At 40.8% G+C, this 19,436-nt stretch overlaps 1 protein-coding gene across 1 annotated transcript in view; it reads right to left on the bottom strand.

Moving 5' to 3' along the window:
- Positions 1-19,436, bottom strand: part of LOC124616368 (Down syndrome cell adhesion molecule-like protein Dscam2) — a 445,499-nt gene that overhangs the window by 98,541 nt on the left and 327,522 nt on the right. The window contains exon 24 of the mRNA XM_047144679.1: positions 12,835-13,122. Coding sequence (XP_047000635.1) covers positions 12,835-13,122 — 288 coding nt within the window. The remainder of the gene's footprint in view (positions 1-12,834; positions 13,123-19,436) is intronic.

Here is a 19,436-nt window from a genome sequence, read left to right as displayed (position 1 = left end):
GTTGCACAATGGCTGCAGCACACAGTGTATAAGTAGCTTGCAGGTTTTACACCACTGTCACACTGTGTAAATTTTGGTGATGTTTGTAGCAGTCTTCCTGACTTTCTTGGAATGGATTCATGCTGAAGAGATTTTTTAGTATGTCTGTCTATTGTATAATGCTATTGATATGCTAGTTTAATTATGGGTTAAAGTACAGTGTACTTTGTGTTTGTATGGTTTGTGGTTAATGTGGAACATTAGTGTACAAATGAAAAACCTTAAAAATTTGTTGGTCTGGTGCATGGTGGCTTAAACACTACTGGTGCCTTTTAATGTGAGAAAACCAGCATCACCATCACCACAGAGGCCATGCCCAATAGCTGTACAACAGCAGCCATGGGCGAGTTTCTTCACCACAAGTTCCCTAACCTGATACAGGTTTCTTTACACAGGATTCCAAGCTGATGATACATTTCTATAAGTGTCAGAAGAGGTCTCTTTTAGGGTCCTAAGCTTGTGTTTACTTCAAGCTAGGGTACTTGAATGTTTTACAGGTTTACTTAATTTGCTGTAGAATGTCATGAGGAAAACTACACAGCAGGCCAGATGATGTCACTATGGGATTATTATGTAACACAGACCCCAAAAAATTTCACTTTTCTAATGTGATTGCCACAAATTATTAGAGCCATAAAAAAGAGAAAACTATCCTTTTTATTGGATTCTTTAGTCCATTCAATTTTTAATTAAAAAGAATTTTGTTGAGCTGAATGCTTTAGAGATGCAAAAAAAAAAAAAAAAAAAAAGCCTACTTACTTGCAGATTTTCTGTCTCAAGACATTAGCTAGTCATCAAGACTTTTGTCTTCCACAGACGGTACTAAACAATTGTAGAACATAATAAAAGAAGTCAGATTTAATTTGAGTACCAGCAGAATATGGGCCCATCTCCAATCCATCTCCACCTTACCATTGGTTTTTTAGGACCTTATACACTCATGTTGCAAAACCAAATATAGTTTTTAGATGCTTTAGAACATGTTCTTTCTTCTTCTTCTTCTTCGTGGATGTATCACTTAGGACTACACATAATCAACATTTGTTGGCCTTCCTTTTTGCCCAGTATTCCTTCGTACACAATGAATGGGCTAATTTTCACTGCGCAGACCATGTATGTCAGTTAATTTTCCTCTCATCTTCCTCAAAACCCTGTGTGTTTGCGATTTTTCTGATTTCATTTCTGTCATGTAGATTTAGAGACCCTAATTCTCTCAGGTCTTTTTCCATCTGTTTGTACCAATTCAGTCTTGTAGTTTTGTTCTTTAAAAATGTGTGGATTCTGTGTGTTAATCTGTTTGAGTCCATTCTTTCTAAAAGCCCTATGAATCGGAGTCTTCTCATGCACATTGTGCTGTTATTTTGGAGATATTTTTATATGTTTCTGCATTGGGTTTTGGACATTGCACACCAGTTCTTGGTTCTAGGATTTTCCTCATTATTTTACGTTCTTTCGCTTCTGATTCCACTTTTAGTATTCCATGTTGAAGATTTTGTGTCTCAGATGCATAGAGAGCTTTGGGTTTAATTAAGGTTGTGTAGTGTTGTATTTTGCAGTTCCATGAAAGACTCTTTTTGTTGTAAAAGTTTTTTGTTAACTGACATACCATCTCCATTTTCTGGACTCTTGATCTGACAGATTTATTTTCATTACAATTTTCTGCAATCCATTCACCTAAATATTTAAGTTCTTTTACTCAAGAGATGTAGTTATTCCCAATTTTGAGATCAGAAGGTGCATCTTTGATGTCAGTCATAAATTTTGTTTTTTCAAATGAAATTTCTAATCCTATTTTTGCTGCCTGTTCTTGTAATAATTCTAGCTGTTTCTGTGTATCAGTAATGTCTTGAGTGATCAGTGCCATGTTGTCAGTAAATGCTAAACAGTCTAATTCTATGCCCTTACATTCGGTCTGTGTGCTGGTGCACCTGCTTTTCTCCATTCTTGAGCAACTTTTTTAAGAGCACAATTGAAGAGCACTGGGGACAGTCCATCCCCTTGATGTACTCCTGTGTCTATTTCAAATTCTGTGCTTATTTCTCCCATTAATTTTACTTTGGATTTGGTCTCCGTGAGTATTTCTTTTATGATGTTTGTTGTCTTTTGTCTAGTCCAAATTCTGCTAACACTTCAAAAAGGGATTCTTGGTCTATACTGTCATATGCTTTTTTAAAGTCAACAAATGTGATGACATAACTTTTGTTTGAAGTATTATGCAAATGAAAACAGCTTAAAAGAGTATTCAAAAGAATCTTTCTTGAAAAACTGGATCAAAAATAGCCATTTTTGGCATTTTTAGAAAGATCATCAACTTTGCCCTCAGACAGTAAACTATTAGAAAGCAGTGGAAGGACGAAAGTTTATATTCTAAGACCCTGCATTGATAAGTTATTATATGCAACGTGTCAGGTGTGGCCTGCAATTCCTGAGATATAAGAAGCTAAACTTCACAATTTTTTCAGGAGTATATTTTTGCAGCCAACTTTGCTTCAACTTATCCATCTGCAAATTGCCCAGTAAATGTTTTTTTCTTATTTTCCTTAGGAGAATGCAGTAAGTTATACAAGATGACCTAGTTTTGTTTCTTTCAATAAAATGTTACTGTAGATATTATGTCTCAAAGTTGCAAAAAACTTATGGCTGCATTATGGGTTCAAACAAATGACCATACCTCTTCAAGTATTAGATTGGCAAAAGTAAAACTTTGCCATCATTCATTGGAAACATCTGCAAATGTTCACATAAAATTTAAGTGCAGCCTGTGATGTTCATGTGGGAACTTTTTTTCTAAACTTGACCACTTGCCATGGAATGGCCCTATTGTTGACATCCTTCCACATATTTCTTCTGCTGCATTGACTGGGATCTGTTTGAACCTGCTTCATTCTTCCTCCACATCCTTCTTCTCATCTGTAGGAAGCTGAGTCTCAATCTTCACCCTGTATATGTCTTGTGTTTCTCTATATTTCAGTTTTCAGCATTAAATTTTTGCCTGTCTTTTCCCCTCATAGGTACCTTTTCTGAAGTTTTTTGGTGTTCCTACAAAAAGTCTATGGTCTTCTTCAAGATTAAAGATTGGTATCACTTTCACTTCTGTCAGCATCTTCTGATTTCTCCAGTTATTATTATACAGTGTGTTACAGATTTCTATTCCAAGTTCCAACTTTATCTGGTAAACTTGTGAATTTCTATTTTCTTATACCATGCATTGCTAATTATTCATTTATTTTTCACACATGTGGCTAGTAATACCTCACCTTCCTCATTTCTCTCATAATGTCTGTGACTTCCTATAACTGTTACATATCCTCTTTTATCATTCCCAACTCTAGCCTTAAAGTCTCCTATAATCGAAGTCTTGTTAGTTGTTTCAGCATCTTCCAGTTTATTGATAAACTCTTCCTTCTCATCTATTTCACGTCATATTTGAGGAGCATAAACCTGGAATACATCAAGAATATTTCCTTCCATCATTATTTTAAATTTAATTATTCTATCACTTACTCTTTCTACTTTGAGTACTTTGTTTGCTAGTTCTTTAGCTACTGTTACTGCAATACCCTTTCCTCTTTTGTCTCTTCCTGACCACCACATCTTATAAGCTTTCTCCAGCACCATTATTAACTTTCCCTTTATTTCTTACCTCACTTAGTCGCATTGTTGGATTGTTTCTTTCTGTCATTATCTATGAGATTTTCTGGATTCTTGCATCTTTTTCTAAGGGTACAACATTAATAGTCATAATTCATGATACCTGGCAAATCTCCTCAAAGGCTTTGTTTTTAAATATTAGTTTTGATCTGAGATTTGTCCGGTAAGTGCCCCCTGATCTGGGATTCTGCACAAATTTTCCATTTGCCAGTCCGTTTTCTTCATTCCTCTTTCTTCTCCTACAATCCTGTGCCCAAATAAGAAGCCACTGGCCCAGAAAGCTTGCATATTTCCATAATTACTATATTTGTTTTCTGCTGCCACTGCCTAGTGGGTAAATTTTTATCCATCCAATTTATTAGAACAACAAAAATAATCAATAACTGATAGTACAATGTAATGATAATATAATGTAAACTAGCTATCCAGTCATATTAGAAGTTGTACTCATTTATTTCTAAATAATTGTTTTGTAAGAAAGGATGCACTCCTGCATATATGTTTCTAATTGTTAAAAAACTGCAAAAACATTTTCAAGTAGTCATACAACTACCGAAATTTTGAACGTAGTGATTCTGTTATTGACATATCAAACAAAACTGCATACCTAATGTCAGTGCACAATAATGCATATGGATAAATGAATGAACAGTGTTTACTGTGGTGTTTATTTTCTATTTTTAATGTTGAAATTTTCTGTTTGTCATGTTTATTTTCTATTTTGAATGTGCTATTTACTCTGATGCTTGTCTCGTATTTGAATTTTGATATATGAGCTGTTGTTCTGTTGTAGGTATCATGTGTATTTGCATATCTACATCCATATTCTGCAAACCACTGCAAAGTGCATGGTAGAGGGTACTTCCCATTGTACCAGTTATAAGGGTTACTCCCCCTCCATGTGTGGAGTACAGGTAGAATGATTTTTAAATGCCTCCATGTGAGCTGTAATTAACATAGTCTTGTCTTCACAGTCCCTATGGGGACAATATGTAGGAGGGTTGTAGTATATTCTTAGGTTCATGATTTAGAGCTGGTTCTTGGAACATTCCAAGCAGGCTTTCTTGGGACAGTTTGCATCTATATTCAAGTGTCTCCCAGTTCAGTTTCTTCAGCATCTCTGTGACTCTGTGACACTCTACCACAGGTCAGACAAACCTGTGGCAATTGTACTGTCCTTTTATGTATATGTTTAATATCCCCTATTAGTACTGTCTGGCAGAGGTTCCACACAATTGAGCAGTATTCGAGAATGGTCTACATTGTGATTTGTAAGGGATCTCCTTTGTAGACTGATTGCATTTCCCTAATATTCTACCATTGAACTGAACTATGCGGCCTGCTTACCAATGATTGAGTCTGAGTGATCATTCCTTTTTGTATCCCTACAAACTGTAACACCCACGTAATTGTATGAGGTGACTGATTCCAATTGTGACTTATTGATGCTGTTATCGTAAGACAGTACATGTTTTTTCTATTGTGATGTGCACAAATTCTAGATTTCTATACATTTAAAGCAAATTGACAATCTTTGCACCACTTTGAAATCTTGTCAAGTTCAGACTGAATATTTGTGCATCTTTTTTTAGACAGCACTTGATTATAGATAACTGCAACATCTGTGAAAAGTCTGAGGTTATATTAATATTGGCTGCAAGTTATTGATATACAACAGCAAGGGTCTCAACATGCTTTCTTGGGAGACAGCCAAAGTTACTCCTACATCTAATACAATTCTCCATTCAAGATAACATGCTGTGCTATCCTTACCAAGAAATCCCTCATCCAGTATCAAATTTACCTTGATATCCCATATGACTGTGCCTTTTATAGTGGTATGATACTGAGCCTGATGCTTTTCAGAAATTGAAGAATACTGTGTCTACATGACTGCCTTAATCCATGGCTTTCAAGATATTATGTGAGCAAATTTAGAGTTGGGTTTCACATAATTAATGTTTTTGGAATCCATGCTGGTTGGCATGGATGAGGTCATTCTGTTTGAGATATATCTTTACATAGAAACTACAACACATGGATGTGAAGGACATTGGGTAGCAGTTCTGTGAATACTTCTGCTATCCTTCTCGTAAACAGGTGTGACCTCTGCTTTTATTCCAACAGCTGAGCAAGGTTTTTATTTATTTATTTATTTATTTATTTATTTATTTATTATTATTATTTTTTTTATAGCAATTCTAGATATTTCTCAACTTCACAGAAACTAATATTGATATCAGTCATCTTTTCAGCAGAATGAGAGTTAAATTGGAGCAGTACGCCTGGATTTCCATTTTTAAAGGAACAATTGAAATCTGAGTTCATCATTTCTGCTTCTGCTTTGCTACCTTCATTTTTAGTCCCTGGCTTGTCCATGGGTGTCTGGCCACTGACTTTGGTACCACTACCAGCCTTTACACATGTCCAGAATTTCTTTGGATTTTCCTAGAGATCCTTCAGTAATATTCTGCTACAGTTTTCACACATTGCCCTCTTGACAGCCAAACATGTTTCACTCAGCAGTTCTGTGCCTATAGCCCTACACTTTGTTTTATACCCCTTGTATTGATTTAGAATGAGATTTTTCCTTATTTGGTAAATTCAAGAGTATGAATGTATACCAAATACTGTATTACACTATTTTTGTGTTACAGGGCTATTACAAATGATTGAAGCAATTTCATAAATTCACTGTAGCTCCATTCATTGACATATGGTCACGACACACTACAGATACATAGAAAAACTCATAAAGTTTTGTTCGGCTGAAGCTACACTTCAGGTTTCTGCCGCCAGAGCACTCGAGAACGCAGTGAGACAAAATGGCGGCAGGAGCCAAGAAAACGTATGTCGTGCTTGAAATGCACTCACATCAGTCAGTCATAACAGTGCAACGACACTTCAGGATGAAGTTCAACAAAGATCCACCAACTGCTAACTCCATTCGGCGATGGTATGCGCAGTTTAAAGCTTCTGGATGCCTCTGTAAGGGGAAATCAATGGGTCGCGCTGCAGTGAGCGAAGAAACGGTTGAACGCGTGCGGGCAAGTTTCACGCGTAGCCCGCAGAAGTCGACGAATAAAGCAAGCAGGGAGCTAAATGTACCACAGCCGATGGTTTGGAAAATCTTACGGAAAAGGCTAAAGCAGAAGCCTTACCGTTTACAATTGCTACAAGCCCTGACACCTGATGACAAAGTCAAACGTTTTGAATTTTCGGCGCGTTTGCAACAGCTCATGGAAGAGGATGCGTTCAGTGCGAAACTTGTTTTCAGTGATGAAGCAACATTTTTTCTTAATGGTGAAGTGAACAGACACAATGTGCGAATCTGAGCGGTAGAGAATCCTCACGCATTCGTGCAGCAAATTCACAATTCACCAAAAGTTAACGTGTTTTGTGCAATCTCACAGTTTAAAGTTTATGGCCCCTTTTTCTTGTGCGAAAAAAACATTACAGGACACGTGTATCTGGACATGCTGGAAAATTGGCTCATGCCACAACTGGAGACCGACAGTGCCGACTTCATCTTTCAACAGGATGGTGCTCCACCACACTTCCATCATGATGTTCGAGATTTCTTAAACAGGAGATTGGAAAACCGCTGGATCGGTCGTGGTGGAGATCATGATCAGCAATTCATGTCATGGCCTCCACGCTCGCCCGACTTAACCCCATGCGATTTCTTTCTGTGGGGTTATGTGACAGATTCAGTGTTTAAACCTCCTTTACCAAGAAACGTGCCAGAACTGCGAGCTCGCATCAATGATGCTTTTGAACTCATTGATGGGGACATGCTGCGCCGAGTGTGGGAGGAACTTGATTATCGGCTTGATGTCTGCCGAATCACTAAAGGGGCACACATCGAACATTTGTGAATGCCTAAAAAAACTTTTTGAGTTTTTGTATGTGCGTGCAAAGCATTGTGAAAATATCTCAAATAATAAAGTTATTGTAGAGCTGTGAAATCGCTTCAATCATTTGTAATAACCCTGTATAATGTGCACCTGAGAAAAACTAATAGTACCCTAAAAGTATTAGTACAAATAAATATGTGTCTGTCTTCTTACGCTTGCATGAAGAAAGAAAGTGTGGGGTTTTATAGCTGTTGGCAGATATTGCTCACATCCATAGGCATCTGCAAGGGGATACAGGCTTTTATTCATTACAGAATTCTCATTAATTTCTACCAGTGATTGTCTGCAATCCTATTAATTTACTGATGTAACATTGCTCAGTGCTACAGAAAATACTGTGATTTTAGCAGTGACTACTTGTCTTGGGATTTATTTGGTTTTCATGCTGTTCATGAGAAATTATGCTGATACCTTGGTGTGGTGGCTGTTTTGGCACTGTTCTATAGCTGAGACAGATGTGAACCTTTACAGAAACATGCCAAAATAGTGTAGCTGATCTTTTCTGTTTTCTCTTAGTAGAACCATTCTTGGGCTGTTTAAAAAGACTGTCCAGTACCCGAAGAGCAGGCTCCTGTACAACCTAAGCAATGTATGTGCGTCTTACCTGTCTCAGTACACTCAAGAACACCCCACCCATTTGCTACGCATTGGAATTTCAATAGCAGTTTACCATTTGTCTGCGGACAAAAAAGACCTGTGATGGTTTGCAAATTGTACATTAAATTTTAAACGGCAGAGAAATTGCAGTAGATTGTGATGAAAACAGTCACCTGTATTTAATCTATGAGTCCAAATGCATCAGTTGAAACAGGAAAATGGATTTTATGTGCTAGCAGAGAGGGGGAAAAAGTGTAGAATTTCAAGGACAAAAGATGTCCTCTCCAGACATTATGCCCTTCTCAACTGTATGGGGTATAATAAAGCTTCAAATTCAGTCATAGCACTACATTTCCAGCATTCCAGTTGGTTTGGCTGCACAATAATGTGACAAACTGAGAGACATGATTGACGTGGTTCAATCATAGGGTGTTAAAAGCCGATTTTACCAGCCAATTTGAGGGTGGTTTTGTAAGCTTTCTCACATTCATCAAGTCAGTTACACACCCTAGGCTACACTTTTTGCTAACCAAGCCAAAAAATGTAGTTTTCAGAACACAAGGTATTCAGTTTTAGTCTTGCCAGTCAACATTATAAACAGAAATTTGAAAGTGACGAAAAAAATCTATTAACTTGATCAGATATGTTTTCTGTGCATAGGAATTGTTGTAGATGACATCAAATCTAATGCCCCCCTCCCCCATATCCATGGGATTTATTCATTTTTAATTTACATTTCAGTCAACAGAATGGGGATATAAATAATTTTTTGCATACAGGGTGTTTCAAAAATGACCGGTATATTTGAAACGGCAATAAAAACTAAACGAGCAGCGATAGAAATACACCGTTTGTTGCAATATGCTTGGGACAACAGTACATTTTCAGGCGGACAAACTTTCGAAATTACAGTAGTTACAATTTTCAACAACAGATGGCGCTGCAAGTGATGTGAAAGATATAGAAGACAACGCAGTCTGTGGGTGCGCCATTCTGTACGTCGTCTTTCTGCTGTGTGCTGTAGACAACATGGTTTATTCCTTAGAACAGAGGATTTTTCTGGTGTTGGAATTCCACCGCCTAGAACACAGTGTTGTTGCAACAAGACGAAGTTTTCAACGGAGGTTTAATGTAACCAAAGGACCGAAAAGCGATACAATAAAGGATCTGTTTGAAAAATTTCAACGGACTGGGAACGTGACGGATAAACGTGCTGGAAAGGTAGGGTGACCGCATACGGCAACCACAGAGGGCAAAGCGCAGCTAGTGCAGCAGGTGATCCAACAGCGGCCTCGGGTTTCCGTTCGCCGTGTTGCAGCTGCGGTCCAAATGACGCCAACGTCCACGTATCATCTCATGCGCCAGAGTTTACACCTCTATCCATACAAAATTCAAACACGGCAACCCCTCAGCACCGCTACCATTGCTGCATGAGAGACATTCGCTAACGATATAGTGCACAGAATTGATGACGGCGATATGTATGTGGGCAGCATTTGGTTTACTGACGAAGCTTATTTTTACCTGGACAGCTTCGTCAATAAACAGAACTGGCGCATATGGGGAACCGAAAAGCCCCATGTTGCAGTCCCATCATCCCTGCATCCTCAAAAAGTACTGGTCTGGGCCACCATTTCTTCCAAAGGAATCATTGGCCCATTTTTCAGATCCAAAACGATTACTGCATCACGCTATCTGGACATTCTTCGTGAATTTGTGGCGGTACAAACTGCCTTAGACGACACTGCGAACACCTCGTGGTTTATGCAAGATGGTGCCCGGCCACATCGCACGGCCGACGTCTTTAATTTCCTGAATGAATATTTCGATGATCGTGTGACTGCTTTGGGCTATCCGAAACATACAGGAGGCGGTGTGGATTGGCCTCCCTATTCACCAGACATGAACCCCTGTGACTTCTTTCTGTGGGGACACTTGAAAGACCAGGTGTACCGCCAGAATCCAGAAAAAATTTAACAGCTGAAGCAGTACATCTCATCTGCATGTGAAGCCATTCCGCCAGACACGTTGTCAAAGGTTTCGGGTAATTTCATTCAGAGACTACGCCATATTATTGCTACGCATGGTGGATATGTGGAAAATATCGTACTATAGAGTTTCCCAGACCGCAGCACCATCTGTTGTTGAAAATTGTAACTACTGTAATTTCGAAAGTTTGTCTGCCTGAAAATGTACTGTTGTCCCAAGCATATTGCAACAAACGGTGTATTTCTATCGCTGCTCGTTTAGTTTTTATTGCCGTTTCAAATATACCAGTCATTTTTGAAACACCCTGTATATTTTCTGCCTTTATTTCAGAACTCATTGTATACCCTGGATATCATCATATGAGGGTGAACTTTAAGAACATTGAACCAAAAAGGATCTGACGGGATACCAATTCGATTCTACACAGAGTATGCGAAAGAACTTGCCCCCCTTCTAACAGCTGTGTACCGCAAGTCTCTAGAGGAACGGAGAGTTCCAAATGATTGGAAAAGAGCACAGATAGTCCCAGTCTTCAAGAAGGGTCGTCGAGCAGATGCGCAAAACTATAGACCTATATCTCTTACGTCGATCTCTTGTAGAATTTTAGAACATGTTTTTTGCTCGCGTATCATGTCATTTCTGGAAACCCAGAATCTACTATGTAGGAATCAACATGGATTCCGGAAACAGCGATCGTGTGAGACCCAACTCGCCTTATTTGTTCATGAGACCCAGAAAATATTAGATACAGGCTCCCAGGTAGATGCTATTTTTCTTGACTTCCGGAAGGCGTTCGATACAGTTCCGCACTGTCACCTGATAAACAAAGTAAGAGCCTACGGAATATCAGACCAGCTGTGTGGCTGGATTGAAGAGTTTTTAGCAAACAGAACACAGCATGTTGTTATCAATGGAGAGATGTCTACAGACGTTAAAGTAACCTCTGGCGTGCCACAGGGGAGTGTTATGGGACCATTGCTTTTCACAATATATATAAATGACTTAGTAGATAGTGTCGGAAGTTCCATGCGGCTTTTCGCGGATGATGCTGTAGTATACAGAGAAGTTGCAGCATTAGAAAATTGTAGCGAAATGCAGGAAGATCTGCAGCGGATAGGCACTTGGTGCAGGGAGTGGCAACTGACCCTTAACATAGACAAATGTAATGTATTGCGAATACATAGAAAGAAGGATCCTTTATTGTATGATTATATGATAGCGGAACAAACACTGGTAGCAGTTACTTCTGTAAAATATCTGGGAGTATGCGTGTGGAACGATTTGAAGTGGAATGATCATATAAAATTAATTGTTGGTAAGGCGGGTACCAGGTTGAGATTCATTGGGAGAGTGCTTAGAAAATGTAGTCCATCAACAAAGGAGGTGGCTTACAAAACACTCGTTCGACCTATACTTGAGTATTGCTCATCAGTGTGGGATCCGTACCAGATCGGTCTGACGGAGGAGATAGAGAAGACCCAAAGAAGAGCGGCGCGTTTCGTCACAGGGTTATTTGGTAACCGTGATAGCGTTACGGAGATGTTTAATAAACTCAAGTGGCAGACTCTGCAAGAGAGGCGCTCTGCATTGCGGTGTAGATTGCTCGCCAGGTTTCGAGAGGGTGCGTTTCTGGATGAGGTATCGAATATATTGCTTCCCCCTACTTATACCTCCCGAGGAGATCACGAATGTAAAATTAGAGAGATTAGAGCGCGCACGGAGGCTTTCAGACAGTCGTTGTTCCCGCGAACCATACGCGACTGGAACAGGAAAGGGAGGTAATGACAGTGGCACGTAAAGTGCCCTCCGCCACACACCGTTGGGTGGCTTGCGGAGTATCAATGTAGATGTAGAACCAATACTCAAATTAGTAAAAAAAAAAAAAGAAATGTACTTTTCATGTAATGTTGAATATGCTTACCATTTGAATATCAAAGTAATGTATCTTATTAAATGGATAACTACTATCAATTGTTTGAGGTATATTAAGTTTTGTGTACTTGTCAAATTTAGTTTCAAAAGGATGATGCAATTTGAAATTCAATGAATTGGAGATGTGGTATCAGAAAGTGATAATTTCTGAATTTTAACATCCATTGGATAAAATTTCTCCAGGAACCCATGCTCCCAGCCTATCAGCTGGTGACAAAAGATAACAACACAAGATCATAAAACACTGGACTGGATAGGTGGATGGAGAAGATAATAAGGGAATGATTTAAATAAGAAAATGCTGCACCAGTTGCTTTTTCATGCATAGCACAACATAACTTTTATTAGAGTTGTATATATGTGAACTCCCACAGATCTTGAAAACAGTAATAAGTTCACGAAGTACCTTGTGCTGTGCATGAAAAATGCAATTGGTGCAATATTTTATTATTTAAATCATTATTAACACAGTTGCAAGATTTTGTAAAACATTGTTTGTGATGGGTAAAACTGAGAATAAGGGAGAATAATACGAATGTGTCACCAGTAAAAGCTCCTGCAACTGCAAGTCAGGTTAATGACAGGCCACATATAGGAAGATTATCAACAGTAACTACCACTTTCTATGTGCCTTTGTTGGGGCCACTTATTCTTCTTAATATTTTCTTTGCAACTCTGTAACCATTTATCACTAACAATTGACACTTACCTCCTGTTTTTGTCCTCGTAGCAAACACAAATTCATGTTGACGAGAACCTGCATCATTATGAGCTGTTGCTCGAATAGCGTACCAAGTAGCAGGTGTAAGATCAGGGATTACCAGCTCTTCTTGCTGGATATTGTTTGAAACAAGAGTCCAAGACTTTTGATCTTTTGCACGATATTCCACCACAAAATACTGTAATGGACACCCACCACTTGGCCAGGAGTCCAAAAACAGTATTACTGATGTCGAATTTACGGATAATAAATCTTCTTGATTAGGAATTTTTGGAGCTGCAACATAAAGGACATATAAATTGCCACCATCTTTTGAAAAAATGTTCAGGAAATTAAATTAATCTCATAGTATGAGAATTATCTTTCTAATGTAATCCACCATTCATGACTAAATGGGCATGGTGTGAAACTACTTAGGGAAGTGGCAATCACCCCACACTAAATTTTCTGGTAATTAATTTCAGTCATATGTTTTTTGTCTCATTACTAGAGCCTGGATTGTTATATAATGTCAACACAAAAAATATACAATATTTGTGTAACGAAAATGGGTAAAATTTGTAAGAAAATGTGTAATATTGAAAAATCTTATTAAATATTTAACATAAAACAATAATTTCAAACCAAAATCAACTTCTGAATTACATTATAGCCTACTGTGTTACCTTAATATACAGTTAAAACTACCAGAAGCACAAAAACTATATTAAGAAGGTACATTTTACATTACTTTATTTTGAATGTATTTTTTTGTCAATCTTCCAGCTTGTTTTACGCCACCCACCACGAATTCCTTTCCTATGCCAACTCATCTTAGGTAGCATTTGCACATTTTGACCTCAGTTGATTGCTGGATATATTCCAGTCTCTGCCTTCCCCTACAGTTTTTATCCTCTACCACTCCTTTAACTAACACGTAAATCATTCCCTGATGTTACAAAAATGTGCTATCATTCTGTCCCTTCTTGTTGTCAGTGCTTTGCAAACATTCCTCTCATCAATGATTCTGCAGGGAACCTCTTCTTATCCACCCACTTAATTTTCAGCATCCTTCTGTAGCACCACATCTGAAATGCTTTGATTCTTTTCTTTTCCATTTTTCCCAAATTCCATGATTCACTTCCATACAATCCCATGCTCCAAATGTGCATTCTCAGAAATTTGTTCCGCAAATTAAGTCCAATGTTTGATTCTGGTATACTTCTTTTTGCAAAGAATCCCTCTTTACCTGTGATAGTCTGCTTCTTATAGCCTGTTTGCTTTGTTTGTCCCTCATGTGTAATTTTGTTTCTGAGGTAGAAGAATTCTTCACTTCATCTACTTTTGATGTTAAGTTTATCACTGATCTCATTTCTGCTACTCCTCATTACTTTTGTTTTTCATCAGTTTACTCTCAATCCATAATTTGTGCTCAGACGATTTCATTCCATTCAACAGATCCTGGAAATCTTCCTCACTTTCGCTGAGGATAGCAATGTCATCACACTGAATTTTAATTCCACTCCTGAAACTTTCTTTTACTTCTGTCTTTGCTTCTTTGATGTATTGATTGAACAGCAGTGGTGAAAGACTGAATCCACATCTTATACCAATTTTAATCTGAGTATTTTATTTTTGTCTGTCATTCTTATTTTTACCACATTAATAAAAGAAAGTTATTTTCAGTTACACCTGTTTTTTTAAAATGTCCACATTTACTGAAGTTACTAAGATACCCTACTTTGCTTTTCATTCTGAAGTCCAGTATTCTGAAGACCAGTGAATAACCTGGTACTTCTCCAAATCTCCACTCATGGGAATGTCACTGATGAGAAAGAATGTTTCTTTGGGAGAAAAATGATCTCTCCAAATCACAGGACATTGATAGAGCATTTAAGAAGAGGAGAGATTCCTGGAGAGTGCATTCTTCTCCAGCACTGAAGATATTGCAGACAGTATCAGAAGTTGAATAGCCTGGATTTAATGTCTAAACAATGTCAGTCTTATTCATAATCCATAGCCCAGTATCCACATCTTGTGTTAGTTGGCTTCCATTTGACATTCTCAACAAATTCTAAAGATGTCTGCAAAGCCATTCTGATAGATTCTAATCCTTTAATGCTGCTCACAAGGAATCTGGAGATGTTCTGGATGCACACCACAGCATTTTTAGTTTTAGCTTCAGTGAAAGCGTTTTGTTGTTCTCATACAGAAACTAAAGATTCCTTTGGAAGTGAACCAGTCACAGATTTAACAACTTAAAAACGTTCATTAAAAAGTGACATTGTCATTCCAGGTACCTCATCTCATTAGGACAGGATCAGACAATAATACTATTTTTGGTAGCTATTTTCTGTAGAGTGACAAATTGCACAAGGCTTTGAGAAACTGTTTTTGGGTCTATCAAATTATTATATACCTCTGTGTAACTGCCATGCACTTCAGTCATAAATTGCAGTGCATGGGTCAGGCAGGGGAAGTGTGTTAAATGCAGACAGAATATGCATAGAGCAGTTGCCATGCTGTCTTTACATTTAGAGGTAGGCTCCAATAGGTGGTGCACCAGATGACATGCCATGCACACTAGTCTTGTGACCCAATGCAGGTGACCTCTGTTAGCTGGCCCACACAGCTGCCATTGGCAGCCTATTTGGATTGTTGCACGCTGATAGTGGTGCAGTGCATATCCAGGTGTTGCATGCAGGGTTATAGCACCTGTCCCCTCTTGGGATAAAGGCACTCCTCTGATGTGGGCATTGGGGTGACTAATGATACATCCTTGATTTATGTGGCAGGTACTGCAGGTGTTGATGGTAGTGGCAGGAGATTCCGGAATGGAAGTGATGTGTCTGCAGACACGTGCAGCACTTGCCCTCATGAAGTGCCATAAAGGAGCACTGGCGATAAGGGTGCTGGCCACATTTTGATGTCTGGATCCTCAATGTGGTGGAACAGTGCCAATAGTGACAATGCCAGGGACACTAGTCATGAAGGACCTGATGACGCTGGTCCAGCAGGCAACAGAACTGCATGCATCAGGGCATAGGAGCCCAGAGGAGAGGCAGGAGCCTGTGATATATACAAGGAGGATGGGTCTGCCCCTGCAGCAGGACTCCCCTCACAACTGGTTCAGGTACTGAGGGAGGAGGCAAGGGCAGCGGCAGTGGCATCAGACCCGCAGACCTCGTCATGGCGCGAGGATGCAGTTAATCATGGTGAGGCGCTATCAGGCCTTTATTGGTGCACGCCATACAGAGGCAGGATCCGCTTTGGTAGATGGCCAAAACCCCAAGCCCAGATCACTGAGTCAGGAGTGAATTATATGGAGGGCCATGCTGATAGATGTTGGTGATGCAGCATGAGCTAGAGCAGGAGGGCACATGATTGGTAACTGTGAAGCATCTCAGCTGGACTCCAATCCCCCTAGCGGTGTGTAAACCTGTAGGAACTCAAGAAGTACATCAAGGTGTCATCCATGGGAGTCCACAACATACTGTTTCATTTGAAGCGTGAATGAGCAGAAGAGACATTCTGCTTGCTGTCAGATTGCTGGAGGAATGGAGGAGCAATCACATGGTGCAGAAATCATGGAAGGTCTGAGGCACAAATCATGGGCTGTTATCCATTAGAAGTGCATAAGGCAATACTTCAATAGAAAACAGTTGTGAGAGGGCCTGAGCCACAGCCATGGCTGACATAGAACAACAGTGGATAATGTGTGGAAATTTAGAGAATGCATCGACAACCAGCAACCATTAAAAACTGAGGAATGGTCCTGCAAAATTGGCATGGTGTTTCCAAGAATGCAGCAGTGTGGACCATGGAGAGCGCGTTACCCAAAGCACCACCTGTTGCGTAGCACATGGAGACCAGGCTGCAACAAGATGCACAATATCACCATTGATGCCAAGCCAAAATGTGTCACCTACCCAATGACTTCGTTTGAGAGAACCCCCAGTGTCCCAGATGTTGTTGCTGAAGCACATCCAGCTGAAGGGTGCGTGGGATTGTGCCACTCGGCAATAGTGCATCCACAGCTAAGAGAACAGCGCCACTGAACACTGATAGGTGGTGGCAGAGGGCAGAATAATTACATAAAGATCAGAAGCCCTGCCCAGAGACCTGTCCAGCCAAACATGCTGAATAAGATAAACAACTTGGCGCAGAAATGGATTCGTAGCAACAACAGCTACGATCCTGAAGCCCACCGTAGGAAGCCTTTCCACTGTATGTTGCACTTCAGCATCTAGCAAAACCAAATGAACTCATCCTGATCAAAAGTAGGATCTGTCCCCACTGGAAACCAGGACAGTGTGTCAGTGTTGGCATGCTGCTTGTTAGACTGAAAATGTACACTCCTGGAAATGGAAAAAAGAACACATTGACACCGGTGTGTCAGACCCACCATACTTGCTCCGGACACTGCGAGAGGGCTGTACAAGCAATGATCACACGCACGGCACAGTGGACACACCAGGAACCGCGGTGTTGGCCGTCGAATGGCGCTAGCTGCGCAGCATTTGTGCACTGCCGCCGTCAGTGTCAGCCAGTTTTCCGTGGCATACGGAGCTCCATCGCAGTCTTTAACACTGGTAGCATGCCGCGACAGCGTGGACGTGAACCATATGTGCAGTTGACGGACTTTGAGCGAGGGGCTTATAGTGGGCATGCGGGAGGCCGGGTGGACGTACCGCCGAATTGCTCAACACGTGGGGCGTGAGGTCTCCACAGTACATCGATGTTGTCGCCAGTGGTCGGCGGAAGGTGCACGTGCCCGTCGACCTGGGACCGGACCGCAGCGACGCACGGATGCACGCCAAGACCGTAGGATCCTACGCAGTGCCGTAGGGGACCGCACCGCCACTTCCCAGCAAATTAGGGACACTGTTGCTCCTGGGGTATCGGCGAGGACCATTCGCAACCGTCTCCATGAAGCTGGGCTACGGTCCCGCACACCGTTAGGCCGTCTTCCACTCACGCCCCAACATCGTGCAGCCCGCCTCCAGTGGTGTCGCGACAGGCGTGAATGGAGGGACGAATGGAGACGTGTCGTCTTCAGTGATGAGAGTCACTTCTGCCTTGGTGCCAATGATGGTCCTATGCGTATTTGGCGCCGTGCAGGTGAGCGCCACAATCAGGACTGCATACGACCGAGGCACACAGGGCCAACACCCGGCATCATGGTGTGGGGAGCGATCTCCTACACTGGCCGTACACCACTGGTGATCGTCGAGGGGACACTGAATAGTGCACGGTACATCCAAACCGTCATCGAACCCATCGTTCTACCATTCCTAGACCGGCAAGGGAACTTGCTGTTCCAACAGGACAACGCACGTCCGCATGTATCCCGTGCCACCCAACGTGCTCTAGATGGTGTAAGTCAACTACCCTGGCCAGCAAGATCTCCGGATCTGTCCCCCATTGAGCATGTTTGGGACTGGATGAAGCGTCGTCTCACGCGGTCTGCACGTCCAGCACGAACGCTGGTCCAACTGAGGCGCCAGGTGGAAATGGCATGGCAAGCCGTTCCACAGGACTACATCCAGCATCTCTACGATCGTCTCCATGGGAGAATAGCAGCCTGCATTGCTGCGAAAGGTGGATATACACTGTACTAGTGCCGACTTTGTGCATGCTCTGTTGCCTGTGTCTATGTGCCTGTGGTTCTGTCAGTGTGATCATGTGATGTATCTGACCCCAGGAATGTGTCAATAAAGTTTCCCCTTCCTGGGTCAATGAATTCACGGTGTTCTTATTTCAATTTCCAGGAGTGTATTTCACAGTTGTAATTCTCATGAGACAAAAACAAGGCCCAACACTGGATTCCACGTGCAGCCTTGTTGGGCAAAGAATCAGAAGGATTAACCAACAAAATCAAGGGTTTGTGGTCCATACTGAAGTGGAACTTAGACACACATGAGAATACATGAAACTTCTTGAGGGTGTTAACGATAGCAAGCACTTCATTTCAACTTGGGAATAGTGCTGCTGAGTGGAGTTGAGTGCTTTTGAGGCATAAGCTTTCAGACATTTGGAACCATCTTCATAACAGTATGCAAGAATGGTCCCAAGGCCATACTGAGAGGCACCTGGAGGAAGACCATGTGGTGGCCAGGATGGAAGGTAGCCAAACAGGGAGAAGAATATAATTTAGATTTCAAAAGCAGCAACACTCACTTACAGACCGGCATTCATTGAAAAGCAATATACTTATGGAGCAATTTATTGACAGGATGGGCCCATCTGCTGGTGAGGGACCTGGTCGAAAATGAGGTGCACAGAATCCGCATTGGAAAAACCAAAACCATTGAAAGCATCCAGATGAAACAAATTATTGATGGCAGCGTGACCCACCGAAGAAAAGTCAAGAAATGAACCACATATTTATACACAGTAGGAGCCATAAATTGCTCAAAATTGGAATATGCTGCTTGTAGCTCACCAAACGTCGAGTAACTGGAGACAATGCTGGAGATCCCAACTCCATATGTCTGTGAGTCACAGCTGCACCCATGTCCACTTGTAGTCAGAGCACTTTGTCCATCACTCACTTCAATGAACAGTTTGTTATTATGCGGCCCTGCCACAGAACAGTATGGGCAATACGG

Source organism: Schistocerca americana, chromosome 5 (genome assembly GCF_021461395.2).
Source record: "Schistocerca americana isolate TAMUIC-IGC-003095 chromosome 5, iqSchAmer2.1, whole genome shotgun sequence".
Lineage (NCBI taxonomy): Eukaryota > Metazoa > Arthropoda > Insecta > Orthoptera > Acrididae > Schistocerca > Schistocerca americana.
The sequence above is the reverse complement of the archived record's forward strand: the minus strand, read 5'-3'. Positions and strand labels throughout refer to the sequence as shown.